This window comes from Arvicola amphibius, chromosome 12 (genome assembly GCF_903992535.2).
Source record: "Arvicola amphibius chromosome 12, mArvAmp1.2, whole genome shotgun sequence".
NCBI classification, from domain to species: Eukaryota; Metazoa; Chordata; class Mammalia; order Rodentia; family Cricetidae; genus Arvicola; species Arvicola amphibius.
Window position 1 is genome coordinate 13,138,990 of NC_052058.2, and position 16,112 is coordinate 13,155,101.

At 46.4% G+C, this 16,112-nt stretch overlaps 1 protein-coding gene across 1 annotated transcript in view; it reads right to left on the minus strand.

Annotated features, from left to right (window-relative positions):
• Positions 1-287: 287 nt before the first annotated feature.
• Positions 288-16,112, minus strand: part of Dnah14 (dynein axonemal heavy chain 14) — a 215,082-nt gene continuing 199,257 nt past the window's right edge. The window contains 8 exon segments of the mRNA XM_042054001.1: positions 288-488; positions 1,306-1,452; positions 6,659-6,822; positions 9,212-9,351; positions 10,122-10,234; positions 12,352-12,548; positions 13,908-14,074; positions 15,092-15,282. Coding sequence (XP_041909935.1) covers positions 288-488; positions 1,306-1,452; positions 6,659-6,822; positions 9,212-9,351; positions 10,122-10,234; positions 12,352-12,548; positions 13,908-14,074; positions 15,092-15,282 — 1,320 coding nt within the window.

Here is a 16,112-nt window from a genome sequence, read left to right on the forward strand (position 1 = left end):
AGTAGGGGCAGAAGTCCCAATTCTCAAAAACTGGTCATGTTTAGTTTTTGCTGTTTAAGAATACCAAGTGCCTGAAAACTGTTATGGGTTTTGTAACCCTTGGAAGCAAATATATATTCATAAATAGCAGAAGCCCCAGTGTTCTTTGAAAGCCGGCACAGACACTGTTTACTCACGAAGACTCCCACACATGTGCTATGCTGAGGTTACAGGGCTCTTCCCCACAAGAGAGTATCGATGTATTGGGTTAGAGCCCAAACGTAAACTGTTTGGTATGGATATTTATTTCATTCATTCTTTTCACACAGCAGTGCAACCTGCATGGTGATCCAGTGACTGGGAGGCTTCTTCGTTGGTAAATGCACTGATGTTAAGAAGTTTGTTGGTGAATCAGTAGTGTTTCTTGACCTCTCAGGTGTTTGGAAAACTGGACATTCAAAAGTGTGGAGTTCTGAGTCTGTGTAGTCAGAAGCTTGGGATGCTTCAATCTAAAAAGAAAGAGTCCTGGTCACACCACAGTTAAGAGAATGGACAGATCACATTTCTGAGAGTAGGTATTTGTTAGGAATTACATATGGTTTTTGTACTAAATTGATGGTAGTGTAGTTGCATGTTGAGATGGCATCTAGAGAAGTTAAAATAGAGAGAACGTGATAGCTTTCGTTAGGATGTCCCTGAGGTGACACTGGACATCAGTTTAGCATGTTGTAGACCTTTTATGGTATTGTGCTGTTCTGTCAAAAGTGCATTCTTACATCCGAAGGGACTCTAATAGAGTATGACTTGAGCACGGCTCTGGCAGGCCTTGGCCTTCCCCTGTTCCCTCTCCCTTGCTAAAGTGAGGTGCCAAGGTCTACTTGCTTATTTAGCCACTTGCATCTCCTGAGGCTGACTGCCAAGGTTCAGCTATCAAAGTATTGAAGTCCAGCAATCAAAAGCCCCCCCCCTCATGTGTCCTGATTAACATTCCCAATTAAAATTAAATACCCCATCCTAACCCCCTTGTACCTTTATAAACTGCCATTTTTCTATGTGTCACGTCTGTCTCTATCCAGAGGCAGTCCTTTATCCCTCTGGGACAAAAACCCCTGTCCCCTTTCTTCCCCCCGTCCTCCCTCCTCCTCTATCTCCTGTCTTTTTTTATTTATTTATTTTTCTATCTCCTGTCTTTGTCTTTTATTCCCTGCCCTCTGTTCCTTTGGGGCAGATAAATCTCCTTTGTGCTGAGAACCTGGTCTTTGCCGATAACCAGTCTTCACAGGATGTTCAGAAATTTGGGGATTCTTTACCAAGTCAGGGGATTACCTTTGTTGGCAAAAAGCGGATGTCAGGAAATTCACAGCATAAGTCAGCGGGTAGTGTGTCTTCTAGCACTTCCTCTTCAGGATCCCACCGTGCCCCCTCAATGAATAAACCAAAAATACACACTCCATTGGAAGACTGGTCTTGGGCCTGATGAGAGAGAAGGGTCAGGCTGCTTCTTTCAGATGCCATGAGCCTCAACCTCCCCCCCTCCCCGCCCCAGCCTCATGTTGCCCGAATGCTGAGGTGAAACCAGACTCCAAATTTCTAAGGTTTCTTAGAGGGGAAAAAGCAACTATGAAAGGAGTCGGAAAGTTGTGCTCAAACCTACCTGTCTTTCTCACGGGGCTCCCTTATGTAGCAAGGGAATTGAGAACAGGCCGGGAACAATTCTATAGCATATTATTGATACAGAGAAAATAAGTCTTTAGCTTGGAGTATAAATTTGGATTCCTGATGAGCTTTCGGAAAGAAGATTGCCAGTAGCTCCGATGGCATGTGTGTCGTGCTGCTGCTGGCCTGGGCGGAGGGCAGGAAGGGGCAGGCGCTGCCCAGGAGCCTTTCTTTGGCCAGTGCTGAGACCAGAGGCAGGAGGAGCACTGCTGACTTGGGCCAGCTCATTGGCATGGACTGCTGTGTAGACAGGCCACAGTGTGCTCAGGGACCTCTTTTAGTTTTCCGGACTGTGACCATGTCTGGAGGTGCAAGCTAAATGCCAAGAAATAATTGTATTTTCACTTATCCTATAAAAGTCTTCTTGGGAATTGTACAATGCTTTTTATTATTTTTTCCATACCATTTAGGTAAATGACAAGTTTCACCCGGTGAACTTGTTCTAGTGTTGTCTTATAAATCATGGGAGATGTTAATCTGTATATTTGATAACATGATTCCAGTTATAATCCCATGATTTGGCCTTGGTCTCATGTAGCCCAGGCTTTCCTGGGATTTGCTATGTAGCTGAGGATAATCTTGAACTACTGATCCTCTTGCCTTCACTTCCCAAATTCTGCGATCACAGTTGTGAGCCACCACAGCTAATGTGGCTAAGATGCATAGGGCTTTTCTCTGAAGAACACGGTTTGTAACTCTACAAAGAGCCATTTAAAAGACTTCACCCTAAACCAATGGTGGTTCTTGGGGTAAAGCAGAAAGCAGCAAGGACCTTCTTACATACTTTCCACTTAACATCTAACATATGTCCTTCTCAAATCTACAGTAACTTTTCGACTTCTCTTCTAGCCTGTAGGCTGACCTGTTCATTCCTACCTCCTCTGTGTGCCCCTCACTTTCTTCACTATTAAATATACATTTCCCCTAGCCAGGACTTTAGGACTCCTCTTTTCAAACCTTATTAGGTGTCACCTTCTGCAGCTAACTTGTATCAAACCATCATAGATGTTTCTGTAGCCGACCTTCCCCCGAACATAAACTCAAGTGAAGGGAACCCATCATGAAAATTCATAAAAATTGAACAAAAACAGTAGGAAAAAGAGGAGCATTACAAATCAGAGGACATGTACAGCACAACAATGCGTGAGTGACACTCCACCCCAGCACCCCACAAACAGACTGAGTGATACTCCACCCCAGCACCCCACAGACAGACTGAGTGACACCTACCCTGGGACCCCACAGACACCTACCCCGGCACTCCACAGACTGACACTCCACCCAGCACCCCACAAACACTGAGTGACACTCTACCCCGACACCCCACAGACTGAGTGACACTTCACCCAGCACCCCACAGACTGAGTGACACTACCCCGACACCCCACAAACAGACTGAGTGACACTCTACCCCGACACCCCACAAACAGACTGAGTGACACTCTACCCCGACACCCCAGAAGCAGACTGAGTGACACTCTACCCCGGCACCCCACAAACAGACCGACAGTCTACCCCAGCACCCCAGAAGCAGACAGCCTCTCAATCCTGGAACACAGTTGAAACACTGAAATGCCAAGGTCCCTAAAGAAACAAATGGAACTTAATTCAAAACATGCACAAGTTAATCCCAGCACTCGGGAGGCAGAGGCAGGCGGATCTCTGAGTTCGAGGCCAGCCTGGTCTACAAGAGCTAGTTCCAGGACAGGCTCTAGAAACTACAGGGAAACCCTGTCTCAAAAAACCAAAAAAAAAAAAAAAAAAAAAAAAAACATGCACAAGAAAATTGGAAAATTTAAAGATTTAGCCAGGAGAGTCACCAAACTAGGTCATTGAAGAAATCCAGGGAGAAATTAAAGAATTCCTGGAATGAAATGGAAATGAGAATATAACCCTTCCAGAAAGAACCTTGAGGGTACAATGAAGGCAGTAGTCCTGACAGGAGAGTCTACAGCTCCTTGTACTTAGGTTAAAAACAAAACAGATTTTAAATAAATAACCTCCAAGCTCTGGAAAAGCAAGGAGCAGCCAAACCCAAGTCCACAGATGGCAACACATGATACAAACCAGAGCAGGGTGGGTGAGATGCAAAGACCAACACACACATTAACTAGACAACAGCTGGTTCTTTGAAAGATTCAACAAGATTGACCAAACGCTAGCCAAATTAACCGAGAAACAAGGTGCAAATTAATAAAATCAACACATTCTGTCATATTCTGTCGTTGATTTTAACAAACGGAAGCCAGATTATTAGGGAATGCTTTGAAAACTTAAAGACTCCCAACAAATCAGAAAATCTAGACAAAATGGATAAATTTCTAAGTGCCTACGATGTACAGAAATTAAAGTTAGAATATATCACTCTAAACATATCCATAGCAGACCAGGAGGAAGAAAAAAAGCATTGATTAAAAGTCTCAGTGCAAGGCTGAAGAAGTGATATGCGGCTAAATCTACCAGCTTTGAAGAAGACCTGATTCCGATACTTCTAAGCCTCCATGAGATAGAGCGGGGAGGAACATTACCAAGCTCTTTATGTGGAGCCAGCACAAGGCTGGTCCTGAACTAGAATAAAGACAACAAGAAACCGACAGATTATTCTCCCAAATGAACATAGATGCAAGAAGTCTTCACAAAACACATGGAAACTGATTTTAAGACCTCATTAAGATCATACATCACAGCCAAGCTGGTTCATCCCAGGGATGCAAGGTTGGTTTGACATACTGTTGGGAATATTTTTAGTGTGTTTATGCTGCACTTGATTAACCGCCGTTAATCAACTTGATTAATCAGGTGCTTGTCTGAAACACCTGATGACCCTAATAAAGGGATGAATGGCCAATAGCGAAGCAGGAGCAAGGGTAGGCGGGGCTACCAGGCAGAGAGTATAAATAGAAGGAGAAATCTGGGAGCAGAAAGAGGAGCAAGAGAACAAGGAGAGGAGGACATCAGGCTTTAGCCAGTCATAAAGAGAGGGAGGGAGGGAGGAAGGAAGGAAGGAAAGGTATATAGATATAAAGATTAAAGCCCAGAGGCAAAAGGTAGACAGGATAAGTTAAGAAAGGCTGGCAGGAAACAAGCTAAGGCGGTCATTCATAACTAAGAATAAGCCTCTGTGTGTGATTTGGGAGCTGGGTGGCAGGCCTTTCAAAAAGCCAAAAGAGTAAGATGTTACACAATAACATACAATTCAATAAAAATGTAATTAATAAATGTAAAGATAAATCACATGATCATCTCAACAGAAGGCAGAAAAAGTATTTAAAAATTCTACATACCTTCATGATAAAGGTCCTGAGCTAACTAGGGAAAGACAGAGCCTTCTTCCTTATAATAAAGGTGATCTACAAGCTTATAGCTAACAGTATGCTAGAGATGTAAAAACAGCACTTTTTCTTGGCACAAGACAAGAGTTGATCTTCACTCATATTGAATAAAGTGTTCAAGAATACACGAAGGGGCTGGAGAGATGGTTCAGTGGTTAAGAGCACCAGAGGTTGTGAGTTCAATTCCCAGCAACCACATGGTGGCTCACAACCATCTGTAATGAGATCTGGTGCCCTTTTCTGGCATGTGGGCATACATGGAGGCAGAATGTTGTATACATAATAAATAAATAAATCTTTAAAAAAAAGAATACAAGAAAAAGGTGTAAAAGAGATAAATCAGGAAGGAAGTAAAACTTTCTTAGACAGATCTCTGTTGCCGTGTTAAAGACCGTGACCCAAAGCAATTTAGGGAGAAAAAGATTTATTTAGCTTAAATATTCTGGGTCACGGTCCACTGAAGGAAGCCAAGGCAACTCAAGCAGGGTAGGAACCTGGAGGCAGGAACTGAAGTAGAGGCCATGGAATAATACTGTTCCCTGGCCTGCACCCCAAGGCTTGCTCAGCCCTTCTTATACAACCAGGATCACTGCCCAGGGGTAGCACTTCCCCAGGAGCTGGACCCTCCACAGCATTCCTTAGTTAAAACAATGCCCTATAGACTTGCCTGCAAGAGACCTGAGGGAGGCATTTTCTCCACTGAGGTTTCTTTTCAGATAACTTGACCTTGTGTTGAGCTGACAGAAAACTAACCAGGACACCATTCCTTCTGGCAGATAAAATTATTTCATTCTTGAAAGACCTGATGAACTTCAGCAAAAAGCATTCAGTAGAATAGCAGGAAACAAAGTAACATTTAGAAAATCCACCCATAGTTTTTAGTGTGGTGGGCACGCCTTTAATCCCAGAACTCAGGAGGCAGAGGCAGGCAGATCTCTAAGTTCCAGGCCAGCCTGGTCTACAGAGTTTGAGTTCTGGTACAGCCAGAGCTACATATTGAGACCCTGCTCAAAAAACAAACAAAAGCATAAAACCAATCCCCCACCCAAATTAATAGGTTTTATATACATCAAAACTGAACTTGCTGATAAAGATATCAGGAAAAATATCCTATTTACAATAACCGAAGACATAAAGAATCTGGGAATAAACCTAACCATGGAGGTAAAAGACTTCTATTAGGAAAATTTTAAGATGTTGAAAAAAATAATTGAAGACATCAGATGATGGGAAGAGTCTATGCTCCTGTACTGACAGTATGTGAAATGGCTATATCACCAAAAGCAATTGTATTCCGATTCAATACAATTTCTACCAAAATTCCAATGATAATCTTCACAGAACTAGGAAAAAAATTCTAAAATTTGTGTGGAAATACTAAAGATCACAGATAGCTAAAGCAGTTCTAAGCAGAAAGAATATAGCTTGATATATAACATTAACTCAAACTATTTTACATAACCATGGTGAGAAAGACAGCATGGTGTTGGCACAGAAACCACATGTAGACATGAAGATTCAAAACCACGAAGAACCCACGGCAGTATGAACACTTAAATTTGGTCTGTATGACTAACCTTTAGTCATAAAATGGAGACTGGACCCTTTCCAGTCACCTTGGCACCCAGTACCTGGAAGGCTCTCCTGACTATGTTGAGCCTCTTCTGAAGAAGTTTAGAAAATTCATCCTCCTGCACAGTGCTGGCTCTATGGATTACTTTGTGAGAGAAAGTCAGCGTGTCCATGGAGATTCCCTGGGCCCTTCCATAGTCTTGAAGCACAGCAGTAAGAAAGGCTGTGAAGAAAAACAGTGCCAAAGTTTCTGGTAAGCCTCTGGTTTCCTGTGGGGTGGGCATCATGGCTGCCGCATGAAGGAGGAGCCAGGAAGGAAGGGTAATGGGAGGCTGTGTATTGATAAAACATTCCCTCTTAGGGGGAAGCTTGGAAAGATGCAGAATGTTCTCAAGAGAGGTGAAACATTGCATCCCACAGGGAAGCATAAAACTCAGGAAGAAAGCAATTCAAAAGCTTCAGGATGTTTCTGAAACTGACAGGTTTCACCAGGTCCTTCCCTCCTCAAGTGTAAATACACAGTAAGGACTGCTGAGAGGTGCTCTCGGGCATGCTGGACTTCCTGGGAAAGACTGCAGCTTGCTGAGCTGCCTGCTGGTTTTCCAGTTAGCTTCAGGGTTCCAGCTTTCAGGAGCTATCACCTGGCTGGGGTGGGCCTTGGTGATGCTTCGGTCTTTGAGTCCTGGAAGTAATCCTACTTCACTGAGATGGACTTTGATGGCATCCTTATTTTGGTTGGTTCCCTAAGGAATAGTGTCACACACATGGGGTGGGATGGAGGATAGGAGGGACCAGCAACCACACTTTCAGGCCTGGACACCTGGGCTATTTCTGTAGTCCAGCTCCCTGTTCCCTTTGTGTTTCTAGTGCTGGGACCTGAGCCTTTTCTGATGTCACTGGGACTGATGATTGTACCATGTTGTAATCCTGGTAGCAGAGATAGGTAGGTCATAGACGGGTGAGTATGCGACCCAGGGTGCCAGACTTCCTCCGACCATGTCATACTGACATGCAGGGGAAGAGGAAGTTTCTCTTATTCTGGGCTTGCTGATCTGCCTGTTGCAATTTTGTCCCATGTAGCATAGAGGGAGGGTATGGACAGAGGACAATTCTCTCGTGGGGTCTGTGGGCCTTTCCTTGTATCCCATTTCAGTGACCTTGGCTCTCCAAGCCAGGGCAGCCTTGAATCCTACTGAGCTCTGCCTGCTCTCTGCCCCGTCATCTCAATCAGGAAGGCTAGATGCTTCTGCCTCCTGACTTTCCTTTTATCTGCCCGCTTCTCTCCTGTTCCATGACCCCCTGCCACAGCGACGGTCAGCTTTTGACTGGAGGAAGGATTTCCCTGTGGTCGAGACCAAGCATGAACCTTTCTGATCTACCAATCATCCCTTCCCTGTCACAGTGGGTGTCTGTGAACCCCCCAACTCTCCACTGCAACAATTCCCTGATGCCTCCCCTGCAGCCATCTCTCTAGCTCCCCCCCCCTCAGTTTGCTGTCTGTGGGCCCTGTGTCTGTCCTCGGTTGAACATTTGACTCTTAAGTCAGGCTACGTTCAAAATCTGGTCACCTGGACGGTTCCCTCAGAGTCCTCCACACTACTTTTAGTTGTACGACTTTGGGCAAATTTCTTTCTTCTCCCCTTTTTAAAATCTTTTTTTTCCTATTAGACTTTTCATTTTATATTTTATTTGCTTTCATATATGTCTGTGTACCACGTGTGTGCTTGGTGCCTGTAGAGGTCAGATTAGGTGCCCCGAAGCTGGAGTTCCAGGAGGTTGTAAAATGCCACGTCAGTGCTGGGAATTAAGAGACCCTCTCTCCAGGTCTGCAGGCAAGTTGTTTAACTTCTCTGTGCCATGTTTTTACTAGCTGGACATACAGATAATTACAGCAACAACTCTCAAAGACCACCGAGGAAACCCTGTATAAACAGAACAGGGCTGGTAGCCTGTAACACCCGTGTGAATGTTGTTCTTTCTCTCCTGGCCCACTCCAGTGATACTTAGTTAGAAGCCCTTTGCTTAGAGACTGTCTCTGGCCATCAGTTATGGTCTCCCTGTTCTGTGTACTAAGTGTTGGTTAGCTCAGGCTCATGTGGAAAATCATTCATTCTTCAAGTATTGACTGACAGCTAGCTTTGCTGGTGTTGGACAAATTAGGTACTAGGAATGCAACAGAAAACAACAAAAACCCAACCTCCCTGTTCCTGCTCTGGTGAAGCTCATCTGCGGTGGCTTCTTCTCAGGCCCCCATGGGTCTTGGCTTCCTACTGCTGTGACACAGCCCACTTGGTGCCTACTTTTCCCGCTATTAGTGATGAACAGGTAGGGCACAGCAGACATCTTCCCATCAATTCTTTTTAATAAGTGAGTGTCCGAGGTGTAATATTTCCTCTTGTGTAGGCCTTAGGGAGGAGTCTTAGTTCTACATCTTTGATATCATAGAGCCCGTGACTTAGGGATGAGAAAGGCCTAGTGGGGCCTTGGGTGTGCGGAAGATGGATAAGGAGAAGAGGTGGGGCAAAATAGGCTCAGGTCCCACAGGGGCTGGCGCAGGTGCTGTCTTCAGACCCAGTGGTGGAGCCAGATGCGGGTGTGTCCTGGGTACTCACCATGTGGAGAGAAGAAAGCGGGGAGCCAGTATCTTGCAGGGAAGCCTTCAACGAAATGGCTAGAAGAGTCAGTGACATGTCTGAATTTCTGGTTGGCTGGTGTAGAAGACTGTTTCCAGGTCGAGACAAATGTCATATACCTGGTGAGACACCAGAGGCAGGGCAGCCGAGGGCATAGTCAGTAGCCATTCCCCCTCAAGTGTCCTGGCATCCGCCTCCAGCCCTCCCGGATGCAGCTCTCCCTACTCACCCCAGCCTACATAAACCTCTTTGTTTGATACTTTGATGGACACTGGGCACAGTTTGAGGCCTCTTAGGGGAAAGGAAGGGTGTGGATTGTGGAAACCATGGATTTGGAAATGCCTGACTGGGCCTTGAGGAATCTTAGCACTTGTTGCTGAGTTGCAGACTTTGCCCATGGCTGACACTCATGTGCCACGGGGCACAGGAGACAGCTGGCACAGGCTAGACAGAGAACTGAGTTTGCATGGCGATGCCCCTGTGTTCTAGCTGGGACACTTTGGTAAATCATTTCCTTGCCGTGGCTTACTTCCTTCTGAAACAGCACAGGGACAAGTCAGCACCCACCTTCTACCACGGGGCCACCATGACAACGGGGTCAAGGAGACACAACTACGTTTTTCACACAGGGAGACAGTATTCCACAGTCTCCCTGGCCAGTTTTCTAGAAATGGTGTGGAATAACAGGAAGACAAAATATTGGGTATTTCCAGCTCTCAGCATGAGAAGACCTTGCATGGGACCCCAACTTTGAGGTCTGTTTTATCATCCCAAAAGGAAACGGTGAGAAAAAAGAACCCCAAGAATCTGAGGGGGTATAGTAAGGTGAACTGCTGAACTCCACCGAAGCGGGGAAGGGACGGGAAGCAGTTTTGGCTCATGCTCTTACCGATGGTGGATGGCAGTGTAGGCCACTTTGGCCCAGGTGTTGAAGAAGTTCACCCGCTGGATGAGGTCGCTCACCCAGAAGCTCAGGGGCTTGCAGGACCTGTAGGCGTTCTTCTGCAAATTGAGGGAGAGGCGCGTCATTTCTGTAAATCTTGTCTTGAGGTCACTAGGCACATTTCTGCCAGGGAGAAACACCTTGGCAGGAGATGCCATTTTCTAGCAGAAAACCCAGCGGTGTCTGAAAAGGAGTACCAAGGAAATCATATCACCTTAACTGGAAGGGCCTGTCCTGGTCATGGGAGTTTAGTACCCTTCAACTTTTACCTCCCTCTCTTCTCCCTTCTCTGAATATTGTCTTCATGGGGTTTTAAGCCACTTGGACTTCCCAGGCTGCCTGGTGCAAGTTACAAGCATCTCCTACTGGGCAGTCCTTTTCTTCAGCCCAGCAGAGCTGGCCCAGCCTCCTGACTACAGTGTTCCCTTCTGCTTGCGGCCTCCACTGTCCAGTCTCTAATTCCGTTCACAACAAGCCCTCGAACATCAAGGGTAAAGGGAGTGGGGCTTGTCCTCAGCTGCCTCCGTCTTCTCTTGACAGTAGGTGTCTGGCTGGAGAGCATGGCCTCCCATCCCTTCTTCCGTCCTCATTTGAATCAGTGGTCCCTGCCTCCTATGCTATTGATCTCACCCCAGCCCAGGGCACCCAGCTCTCTGCCAACTTCCTTTCAGATCCCACCCCCCACTGATTCTGCTCTCTGAGGTGCCAGCTATTGCTTGGGCCCTTCCAGCCCTTTCTTCTCTCTGCCCTCACTCCTGGTGGCTCCACTGTTTCATCCAGGCTGACTACATGAAGCCTCTCTGAAAAGCTCCCCTGGCTCCATGCATCTCCCATTTCCCCCTTATCGCTTGTCCGAGCTGACATCCCCAGGTAGCTGAGCTCAGTTGTCAGTAAGCATGCAGCCACGCAGCCTTCTGCAGCTGTGTCCCAGCTCTCAAGGCACTGGCACCAACGAGCCCAGCTTTCTCCTAGCTGGCTTTCTTGGTCAGTCATGAAGCCCCCTGGGCCCTTCCAATCCATAGCTGTCAAGGCCACTGAGCCCAGGGGCCCAGAAATCCTATCAGCCCCAAAGTCCTGCCAGGCTACCTGCGTGAACTCTACAGATGTCACATTTCAACTTTCCACAATTCAATTTTTAAAGTATTTGTTGTTGTTGATGCCTTTAACCTCTATTTTTTTCTGCATACTTTTTTTTGAAGTACTGTATCGCCCTGCAGTTCACACAGCCGTATGTCTATACGTTCCTATCTGAGGCGCACATTCAGTAACTAGTTCCTGAGCTGGCAATCAGTACGGCAGTCACCTTCAGCAACCAACCAAACAAATCCTGGTCTTTTTGCCTGTGCCACTTAGTTCTCTGTTCCCTGCAGCTGGAGGCAGCCACTCTGTGGGGTTTGTCTGTTATGGACGTCTCGTTTCAATGAGTCACACACTGTGGGGCCTTTTGAGATTACCTCCTTACAGAGTGTAGGAGAGACTCAATTTTCAAGGTCCACCCAAGTAGCATCTGTCAGCACTTTTATGTTGGTGGCAGCCATTTGTAATACTTTCTTGTTCCCTAAGGATATGAAGCTTACAGCCTTTACAAACATTTGAAGTTTTATACTAACTGAAAATATGAATAAGACAAGACAGAAGAGCAGACCGAAATGCTACAAAACTTAAGGTTAAAACCAATGCCTTCCTCCACACGCGGCCGTTAAGACACCGCTCGAGGTAACTGAGCTCTACAAATTCTGGGATTCTTGAAACTCAGACACATGCACGTTTTTCAAGCCATAAGCCTCCATCTCTGGCACTTTCAGCACTTTACCAAGGCCTTGTGGAGGTCTTTGTGACCTGTGCACACGTCTCATCTTGTGCTCAGACCTCCGTTCATGTAACCAGATTCCCATTCATGGATAGCCAGGCTGTTTTCAGATTTATGTTGTTACCTCGAAGATAAATTTGGGCAGAAATTGCCACACTGTCTTCTAACTGGCTGTATTCACTCACATCTGACCTGAAGTGCATCAGCACAATGGCCACACACCATTTCTTCATGCCAGTTAACTTGGTCATTGTACAGCACTGACATTTCTCTCAGGCTAGAGGCCAAAAGCATGGCTGTTTACCTGCCTCAGCCTGGGCACCCTGGCCGCCTACTTCCCACAGCCTGGGCACCCTGGCCGCTTACCTGCCACAGGCTGGGCACCTTGACTTTAAGGAAAGAGTCGTAGATCTCCTCCAGATCCGGAGTGAGGATGCTCTCTCCTTTTATGGCAAGTTGAAGATCCTTTAAAGATTTATGTATGACAGATAATAACTTATTGAAACGCTCTATTTCTTGGCTCAGAAAGGTTATCAGGATGCAGTGGATAAGGGGATCATGGCCTGAAAAAAGAAAGGAAAATATGTTTACAGGGAAAGAAGGACACAGGTGTTGGAGGAAGCCCATGTATTTTGACCATGGTTGGTAGACATTTTCTAGAGACATGTAGATAGCAAATATTTTAGTGTTTTTAATCAACCTTCCTGCCTGTTGTTATGACTCATACCAAGTGTCACACCTAACATGCAAATCAGGAAGCACCAGCTGTGTCTCAGGAGACCAAATTTATGCGAGTTCAAGGCCAGCCTGGTGTACAGAGTGGGTTCCAGGACAGCTAGAGCTACATAGTGAGACCCTGTCTCAAATAAACCAAAAGAAAGCTTTGGGTATGAGCACTCAAGTTTGAAATTCACGCAGTATTTATGTGTCACAAAGTATATGCTCTCTCTTGGACGTGTTAAACCACTAGAATCCTGTAAAACAGCTGGATGTGGTAGCGCACATCTTTAGTTCGGCTCTCATGAAGCAGAGTCCGGCAGATCTCTGAGTTCTAGACCAGCCAGGGCTCCTTAGTGAGACTCTCTTTCTAATATGTGTATCTATCTATCTATATGTTTTAAACTTGCAGGTAGAACAGAAGACTAGATTTAGCTTTCTGAGAGATGCACCCTAGGATCTCCCCACTGTGCCAGGGTCAGTGTACTTGCCCCAACTGAGACACACAGTCAGTAAGGGATCCCACCCCACTGGGACCACAGCTGCCGTGCTGTCACCGCCTGTGCCGTCACCGACTGTGCTGTCACCGACTGTGCTGTCACTGACTGTGCTGTCACTGCGCATTGGGAAGCTGTTGTCCAGCGTTTGGCTCAGGGATCAAGAGCACACACACGCTCTTTGCTCATGCAGAGGACCTGAATTTGATTTCCAGCACCCATGTCATGGCTAACAACTGGGTGCAACTCCAGTTCCAAAGAATCTGAAACCTCTGTCCTCTTGGGCTCCTGTACTCGAGTGCACACCCCACCAACATACAAACAAAAATAAAAGAAAGGAAATATGGATGTTAAAATTTAACTTGGAAAATTCTCCCAATCCAGGTGTTTAACATCTCCTCAGAGCTGGCCTTACTGCACCTTTCTAAATCTCACTGTCTTAAGTACCACCCGGAGGCCAGAGGGTAGGGAGAGCAGCCGTGGGCAGCGTCAGCGGGCAGCGGCCCCAGCAGAGCTCTATGCTGTGTCTGTTATGATGGCTGCTGCTGCACTTTTGGTCGGGGTACCTTTGCACTTCCTCTCCCCTCACTCTGCGGCCCTGTTTTCCTCTCTGTGCCACCTCCCATCCGGGGAGACCCTTGACCTTCATCCAGGTCAGAGTCTTTGCTGATGAGGCTCCAGCAGGAGAAGCCCAGGGCCACCGCTCACCTTCAATATTGCTCTGAAGTTTCTCCCACATTGAACTTGACAAGATGAACTTGAATGTGCACTGACTCTCGGGCCCTGAGGCTTCCTCGTTCTCCACTGTCAGGGGCAGCTGAAGCAGGATGTCAGACAGGATCTCCATCACCAGGTCGTCATTGCTCTGCTCGGGACTGCACAGGGGTCAGGTCAAGAGTGAGGCACAGACCTGCCCCACAGCCCATAGCTGTGAACCCGAACCCGCGTTACAGAGGGGAGAACTGTCCTGTAACTTACATGTTCATGAGGAAATGTGCATTTGTTTCTAAAACCCTTTATTTTAACCAGACTCCATCTCCAAACAGGCATATGCCTAGACTGAATGAGGAGGACGACGTGGCAGGCCCAGAAGCTCATGGGTTCTCAGTTTGTCACTTTCCTCTGTGCTGACCCATGACCCATGAGTTCTGGGTGTGACAGGAGCAGTGATGGGTGTGGCGTGGGGGGTGGGGAGACTGTGGGAGCCACCTGGCTGGAGGGATGGTGTAGGAGGTCCTTCTGTTTGTGTGTTGCTTTCATTGGTTAATGGATAAAGAAACTGCCTTGACCTAGTTGATAGGGCAGAACTTAGGTAGGCAGAAAAAACAGAACTAAATGCTGGGAGGAAGAAGAGCAGAGTCAGAGAAGCCATAGATCCTCTGCCAGATATGGACACCGGTTAAAATCTCCGGTAAGCCACAGCCATGTGGCAATACATAGATTAATAAAAATGGGCTAAATTAAGATGTAAGAGCTAGCCTATAAAAAGTTAGAGTTAATGGCCAAGCAGTGTTTTAATTAATACAGTTTCTTTTATTTCAGGCGTAAGTTAGCCAGGTGGCCGGGACAAACAGTGGGCCCTCCCCTGCAACAGAGGGATGTTTTGAAATCCTTGAAGATGAGAAGGCAGAGTCAGAAATGAATGAGCACAGGGCAGACGGCAGAAAGCGGGCGAGCAGGGGACAGCTACACTGACTGTACTTGGTGTGTATGTGTATGCGTGTACGCATGTGCGTGTGCATGCACACATGAGTGCAGGTGAGTGGGTGTGCAGAGGAAAGACTCTGCAACATGGAGGATTTAGTTTTCTCTATCATGCACATCATACTTGTTTATCAAGACTTTATCTGGCATTTCCCAACTAATAATAACAGCTCCCCGTGTCCTCTTACTTGATCATGAGGTTGACAGGAGCAGCTTTTGGCTGCATGGCGGTGAGACTGTCAATGAAATTCTGACACTGGATCTCACTGCAGGTGTGTGTGGCTTCGGGGTGTATCCCCAGGATTTCGGGAGAGTCGTCATCAGGCAAGGACTGGATAATGTGTATGCAGTCCTGTAAGCTTGCAGAGCTGGGCACTGGCTGGTACCCCTGAAAGGTGAGGTGCTTTGTTAGTGTTACATGAGTAAGACTTCTCCTCCAGCCAATGCATGGAGGTAGTAACTCCCCACGATCTTCTATGCAAAAGGCTCCTATTTCTGTATGGTACAGACAGTCTATTAAAAGCAATACTTGGGGCCACTCCATTGCAAACACTCACATGTAACTTTCTTGTTGGGAAAGGGGAGGTGTTTAAGGACTAAGGAGTTCTAACCTATTGCCTTGATGAATCATACCCACAGATAACGAAGCACAGGGCCTTTAGTGTGACCTGTAGAAGCCATGTGAAGGAGGCCAAGGCCCTGCGTGTTAGAAGGGGGTGACTAGCCGTGCCATGGGAGAGGATGAGCCTGCTAAGTGGGGAGGAGGTTAAGCGCTGTGGTGTGTCACTGAAGGAGATGCTGGGATGCCTACTCTGCCTGTCTTTGTCTCCTGGCTGCCACATGCTCCTGTCATGATGTCCTGTCCTGAAACAGGCTCAAAGCAGCACAGCTGTTTTTTGTCATTTTAAGCATTTGTCAAATTATAGACATCTGTCTAATACAGATATTAAGAATGAATGATCAGTGACCAGGAAGAGAAACATATTATTTAATATGGTTAGGAGGCTGGTGGTAGCAGCTTTCACTGAAGACCCGGTGAAGGCCACAGGACACACTAGAGAACAAAGTCACTGATAAAGATATTATCAGCGAAAGAAACTAAGATTATTACAGTACATAGAATGGATTGGCAAGTTGGAATGGTCATAAAAGTTTCAGGACTTTAAAACAATTGAAATGTAAGATTTCAGAAATACATTTTTGTTAGCA